Raw genomic sequence first — 7,043 nt, forward strand, 5'->3', positions numbered from 1 at the left:
ATATCGAAGAAAACACCAACTACACGTCAAAAAAGAAAAAGACACCAACTAAATCGTAACAAAACCTTTGAAACATGAAACCCTATTCTCGAGGCTGTTCTGCTTCTTCCGCTGTCTCTCTCGCTGCTATTGGGATATTATTATTATATATATTTTTTTCAATTGTTGTTTTTGTTTATTTATCTTCACGCTACATAAACAAAAACAATTAATTCTGTAAAAATAAAAAATTAATAATATGGGTAAAAGAAAAAAAATCAATTGGTAATAAAGTAGTTAATCTATTTTTTGTTGACGAAGCATACTAAACTAAAAATTAAAGAGTAATCTTTTTAAATATATAAACCTATTTAAATAATTCACCTCTCTTAACATGCTATCTTTTATACACATCAACAAAAAATTGAATCAATTAACTAATTAATAATTTATTTCAAATGCTTGATTTAAAAAAATAAATATAATTTTGTCATTTTTTCATGGAACAAAAAATTCTCATATGAAAATACAAGTAAACATATATTTTAACTCTTTTAAAAAAATAGGTTTGGTCTATCAATTAATAAATATATTTTGAAAGTTAAATAATATATTATATATATAATCAAATTAAATGTTTCTAAAGAGAGACAACAATTATATTGAAAAGACATTCCCTCGAAAAAAATCTAAATGGTAAATTGTAAACTAAATTAAAAAACCTAAATGATTTAAAGTATGAATATTTTTGTTTGGTGAGGCCCAAAATTTAGAAGCAGAGGTTCTTTTATTAGACAATTATTGTGATACATCTAATACATAATTATTTACACTTGAAATTAACATATAAGCGCCTGTAGCTCAGTGGATAGAGCGTCTGTTTCCTAAGCAGAAAGTCGTAGGTTCGACCCCTACCTGGCGCGTTGTTATTTTTATTTCTCGCGTCCTATGATATTTTTTGTTAGTACTTTAGTTGTCTGGGCAAAACCACTAAAACCCTTACATCCCAAGTTGAAGGCTAAAGTCACGGTGCATCGTAACCGAGACTGTGGCTGATGATGGCGGGTCCTCTTCTTCTTCGTTCTCTCTGGTCCTCAACCAGAAAATCATTTACCTCCACTTCTTCACGTTTCTCTCCATCTCCCTCTCGTTTCTTCTCCCGCTCCTTCTCCGCTGCTCCCGCCGCTGCTTCTTCTTCTGATCCCGCCGGATCTCTCGACCCCGCCCGCCTCCGCAACGTCGCGGTTATTGCTCATGTCGACCACGGCAAGACGACTCTCATGGACCGCCTGCTCCGTCAGTGCGGCGCCGATATCCCACACGAGCGCGCCATGGATTCTAATTCCCTCGAACGCGAACGCGGTATCACCATCGCTTCCAAGGTTCGTTTCTCTTCTTAAATCCGAATCTTTTGTGAGATTTTCTATCACTTGAATTCAATGCTTGATTTTTCAGGTTACCTCTATTGCGTGGAAAGAAAATGAGCTGAACATGGTGGATACCCCTGGACATGCTGATTTTGGCGGTGAGGTAAATTTATTTAGGGTTTAAAACTTTAGCTTTTTTTTGTTTCCTTAAGCTAATAAGCTGTATCTTGGATTGTAATTCTAATTGCATAGCTAACTAACATGATTCCTTACTAAAAAATGATTTTGTTTTTGTTTCCAATATCAATTAATTACTACCAGTGAATATTGCATAATGATTGTGGTGTGCTTCTGAGCTTATTATTTTTTGTGTTTGGTTTATTCCCAGGTTGAACGTGTAGTTGGTATGGTTGAAGGAGCAGTTTTGGTTGTTGATGCAGGGGAAGGTCCACTTGCCCAAACTAAGTTTGTTCTTGCAAAAGCCTTGAAGTATGGGTTGCGACCTATTCTTCTTTTAAACAAAGTAGACCGACCTGCAGGTTAGTTCCTTACTTTTCTGCTGCAATAGTTTAATACCATTTTACGTAGAAGAGAATTTATGTTGATTACATGGTTTATGATGGTATGTATAAATGCAGAAAAATTAAAAACAAAGATCAAGAACCTTGTTTGTGCTGTACTTGGGACAAAAAGCTGCTCCATAATTTGTTGAAATTCTAAAGTCTTAGTTTTGAGAGAAAAGATATTGATTATCTCATCTGTATTGGTAGAAAAATGAATTGAGTTGGTTACAAGTGGTTATCAGCTTGTGTATATACTATAGCTGATCTTATCCTGCACTGACTCTGTGATACAGTTGTCACTAACTGTGACTCTAACTAAACTGAGACTGACTGAAATATCTTACTGTTCTCTCTCATATAAAGTTTTAGAGTTCTGTCTTGTACCTGATTTCTAGCTTTGTACTGTCAATACAATTTTAAAAATTAAACATGGAATGAGTTTTTTATCCTCTTCAATCCCTCATTCTAAGCAAATCATACAGAACCTAAACCTTGTCATTTTTATTTCATGTAGTTACTGAGGAGATATGCGATGAAGTTGAGAGTCTGGTGTTTGATCTATTTGCAAACCTGGGTGCTACAGGTACACAAATGAAAACATATGAGGATTATACTTTATTGTTTTGTAATTCAAACTCCTTTTCACGAAATTTTATGTTTTATTTGTATGTCTAGAGGAGCAACTTGATTTCCCAGTTCTTTATGCTTCTGCTAAAGAAGGATGGGCATCCAGCACCTTTACCAAGGATCCTCCTGCTGAGGCAAAAAATATGTCACAATTACTTGATGCCATTGTATCACATGTCCCTTCGCCAAATGCAAACATTGATGCACCTTTCCAAATGCTGGTTGGTATTTAAAATACTGCTGATTTTATTATCATGTCTCTCTTATCTGATAAGCTTTCTTTTGGTGAAGTTGTCTTTTTGATGCAGTGTTTCTTTTCCTTTGTTGCCAATGCACTTTTCTTTTTCATCAAGCGCAGTTTATAATTTATATAGAGGATTCAGATGGCATTATCCTATTTATTATTAAATTTTTAACACGTAATAAATGCTTACTGTTCATTTCTTCGAAATCTGCTTCACAAGTGCAGCTAATAAGGGATCCCTAAAGCACCATATATTTTGGAAAGCCTGGTTTCATTTTCTCTTAATTCTTCTTTATGATTGTTTCCCTGTACTATTCTAGGATTTATACATCGGATCAGTGAAAAAGAATGCTTAACAGTGCTTTTCAGGTTTCAATGATGGAACGAGACTTTTATCTTGGGCGGATCTTGACTGGACGTGTGTATTCTGGCGTTGTTCGTGTTGGTGACAGGGTTCACGGACTACGTAACAAAGATTCTGGTGCTGAAAAGATTGAAGAGGGAAAGGTTTGTAGATCTATGGGCTTTCAGTTACATTTGTAGTTGAATAGGCTAGTAGTTTGGTCTGATACTATAGTGGTAAAAGTTAAGAGCTCAATAGTTTTCAATATTATTCAGTTAACCTGTAATTAATTAAATTATCATCTACACATTCTTGCTTTTCATTGCATATACAACACTTAAAAATATACCTATATCATTCATTAAAAATCATTTAAAAATGTAATGGAAACAGTACATCGTTCCTCAAATACTATTTTATTTTGTAATAGCTAAAACTGAAATGTTTAAGTCCTTACTCTTTAGTGTTGTCGCTTATTACTTAGCAATATCATTTATGAGATAAAGATATCTTGAACTTCTACTGGCACCTCTAATCTCACGAGTTTTCATTTAAAAGGTGGTGAAACTGATGAAAAAGAAGGGTACAGCCATGGTTCTAATTGATAGTGCTGGAGCTGGCGATATAATTTCAATTGCTGGTTTGGCAAGTCCATCGATAGGCCATACAGTTACAACTGTGGAGGTATTTAAAAGATTCTATATTCATGCCTCCTTTGTTATAGCTTAATGAAGAAGGCAATGTGTCATTTGATTTGTCCTTCATGATTCCTTTTTTATTTTTATTTTTTATTTTTTAAAAAAGCTTTAAAACCAACACACACATGCTTAATAGTTAATATGCAGTTACTTCAAACAGTAGCAACACACATGCGTGTCTGTGTGCTCTATATGTTGTTTAAAATTCAATTTCTCTACCTTTAACACTTGATGAAGGAGGAATGATGAAATGTGGTTGATATTTAGACATGAAAATCATTAGCCTTTAGCAGACAAAGTCTGTTGAAGTATATGGCAGTGGTGGCTTTACTGTTGATAGCCTTGCTAGTCTATTTCAATTCAATGTACTAATGTTTTGATGGAAATATTAGACTTATATCAAGTAGAGGGCAGAGGATCTTGCTTAATATGCAGTTTACTTTAGATAGTAACAATTAACTAATTATGATAATGCCCTGCGAAGTATAAATAAGGCTGTTCTTCACTAACATCTAAATGTTGTTGCTAGTCATGAAAGCATGATATCAAATTTTCTAAAATGGCATACTTATTTTAATCTTTTAAAATTTATCTCAATATCACATTTGAGGGAAATATACACCGATGGAATGCATTTGATATTTTGATATAAATTGACAAGTTTGATTATAAAATTTATTCATACTTTATTTTATGAAAACTGCTCCTAGATACTGTAGTTATACATCTTTGGAATTTTAATTATAAATTTAATATGATATGTTACTTGGCAGTTCTTGGATGTTGAAGTTCCTCTCCTTTTATCTTTGAATAATATTTTAAATCAGAGTACTTGTTAGGACTTGGGACAATTCAAGAGTAGTCCTCTTGGCAGGACACTGATAAACCCAAAATACTTCTCTACGGTGCAATGCCTTTCTAACCCAAATATTAGATACCCTCTAAATGAAGGAAGTTCAATGGTGAAATAATAATGTGTGCACTGTACAATGAAGGTCTATTTATAGACCCAACAAAGCTTAACATAAAATCCAAAAGAAAAATAAAATCCCAAATAACATATATCAATAATCCAAAATCTCAATTCCCGTTGCAGAATTTAAAATCCTAAACGACATAAATAAGCCAAATCTCAAATGATGCGCACTGGCCAAATGATTCCTGACAACTGTGAAAAGGACTTCCAAGCCCAAAGTTTATGTTGTGACCGAGTCATGAACTTCATAATTCTGATGATCAGGAGACGAACGGCATACAACGGTGATGAAGTACCTTGAGAAGGCACTTGTGTAAACTTGGACAGAGAGTGTTGGGGATGCATCTGGGGTTTTCTTTTTGTTCTTCTCAAGTTTAGCTTGTCTTAGAAGCACTGCTTCAATTTCAGTAGCAAGTAGGAATATTCTGAACCATAGTAATAGAGCATCAAATTCCTCTGGAAGGTCATCAAGAGTCTTTTCATTATGATCTTGATATAAAACTAGATTATCGATCGATAGAAGCAGATTCACTATGGCTTTGATGTTCCGAAGCTTTTTTGATTGACCATGGAAGAAATTATGATGTGATTCCCAAACCTGCTAGGAAAGAATGCTTGGGTTGACTCCAGGAAGGATCAATTTAGAGAGAGGAGAGAGAAGCTGTGTGAACAATAACAATTTCTTTTGCTCCCATTCAGAATATGCCTTATTGCATCTCCAAGGTTCTGAACCTGGTAAGAGAGAAAACAAGGTGATATTGATGGATTTACTAGAGTTTTGAAGCTTATAGCCATTGTGAGTGACACCGTTGATTTGTTTCTTTGAAAGAATTTTTTTTTCTCATCAAGCAAGCTTATTGGTATTTTATGGAGCAGACGGCAGTGGGCAATTTCCATGAGCAGAAACAGATTTCTGCAACAAAGTCACTGACATCAGATAAAAAAAACTCGTGATAGTATGATATCGTTTTCATGCATCATATTCTTAATGTAGGACAATCCAAGAGTAGTCCTCTTGGCTTGGTATTCTGGGTAAACCTAGAGTACTTCCCTAAGGTGTATTGCTCATCTGATTATCAGATTTCTCTGATTGATGGATAATTATAATAGTCAGTGTTTCAAATGGTTGCTTTACTAACAAAGCTGAACACCATAATTATCTATTCCTATTCTAAGTTAGAAAAAGATGAACAGTAATCTCTTGTTTATTTTATTTATGTTTAATAATCAACTTTTATGTAAACTGACATCTTGTATTTTGAGACTTTACTATCATGGAATTGGCAACAGGAGTAACTTTGTGTTTTTATGTCCTAGATTATGTCTGCATTACCGACAGTAGTATTGGATCCCCCAACAATTTCTATGACCTTTGGTGTAAACGACTCCCCGTTAGCTGGCCGTGATGGTACTCATGTAAGTTGTGTTCGTGTTACTTTTACCGTCTTTGTTGCCTTCAGTTCCTTGCGAAAAAGTTTTGTGGGAGACTTCTCAAATCTAATCTCAGACCTGACTCTTTTGTCATCATTGCAGCTGCATTATAGTTTTTCCATAAATAGTTATTTGATGTAATTATGTTTGTAGTTATTGTTCCTATCAAGTAAATAGGCTAATGCTGGAATTTTTGTAGTTGACTGGGGGAAAAATTGGCGATCGACTGATGGCTGAAGCTGAAACCAACCTTGCCATAAATGTCCTGCCAGGCTTGTCAGAAACATATGAAGTTCAGGGAAGAGGAGAGCTACAGCTGGGTCTGTTCTTGTTTCTTTAAATTGCATACACGTTAAAATTATATGATTCATTTTGTGATTAGGCAGCTGCTCAAAGCATTTGTGTTAACAGGTATTTTAATTGAGAATATGAGGCGCGAGGGATTTGAGCTATCTGTCTCTCCACCTAAAGTCATGTGAGTTTCTGAGGACTGAACCACTGAAATTTTAGTTTGATTAACAGTTTTGACTCAATGTGGTTTTGCTTGCTTAGCGCTACATTTGAGTTTGTCATGCTATTTAGTACTGAGTAAATGCTGTAAGTTTCCCGTGTATTATTGCTTATGCTTTGACACTATTGAATTTTCAAAGACCAGCTCTCCTAGAAAGCTGAAGCTATATAGGGGAGGATTGGTAATGCTTGTATCCATTTACCATATACTAAGATTAATTTATGAAAAGGATTGCAAGAATTGATCTCCTACACACTTGGTCATGGCAATTCAATACCATGTCAGGGACCTAAAATCTTTTAAG

The 7,043-nt window shown here is 34.6% G+C and overlaps 1 protein-coding gene and 1 non-coding gene across 2 annotated transcripts in view; both read left to right on the top strand.

Moving 5' to 3' along the window:
- Window positions 1-829: 829 nt before the first annotated feature.
- TRNAR-CCU (transfer RNA arginine (anticodon CCU)) lies at window positions 830-902 on the top strand. Its single transcript has one exon. It is a non-coding gene; the product is annotated as a tRNA-Arg (tRNA).
- A 33-nt stretch (window positions 903-935) lies between these two features.
- LOC101492574 (uncharacterized) overlaps window positions 936-7,043 on the top strand; it is a 12,587-nt gene continuing 6,479 nt past the window's right edge. The window contains exons 1-10 of the mRNA XM_004505466.4: window positions 936-1,361; window positions 1,435-1,509; window positions 1,735-1,885; window positions 2,424-2,492; window positions 2,585-2,757; window positions 3,150-3,287; window positions 3,682-3,807; window positions 6,115-6,213; window positions 6,428-6,548; window positions 6,640-6,703. Coding sequence (XP_004505523.1) covers window positions 1,035-1,361; window positions 1,435-1,509; window positions 1,735-1,885; window positions 2,424-2,492; window positions 2,585-2,757; window positions 3,150-3,287; window positions 3,682-3,807; window positions 6,115-6,213; window positions 6,428-6,548; window positions 6,640-6,703 — 1,343 coding nt within the window. The 5' untranslated portion in view covers window positions 936-1,034. The remainder of the gene's footprint in view (window positions 1,362-1,434; window positions 1,510-1,734; window positions 1,886-2,423; window positions 2,493-2,584; window positions 2,758-3,149; window positions 3,288-3,681; window positions 3,808-6,114; window positions 6,214-6,427; window positions 6,549-6,639; window positions 6,704-7,043) is intronic.

The sequence above is a fragment of the Cicer arietinum genome, chromosome 6 (genome assembly GCF_000331145.2).
Source record: "Cicer arietinum cultivar CDC Frontier isolate Library 1 chromosome 6, Cicar.CDCFrontier_v2.0, whole genome shotgun sequence".
Lineage (NCBI taxonomy): Eukaryota > Viridiplantae > Streptophyta > Magnoliopsida > Fabales > Fabaceae > Cicer > Cicer arietinum.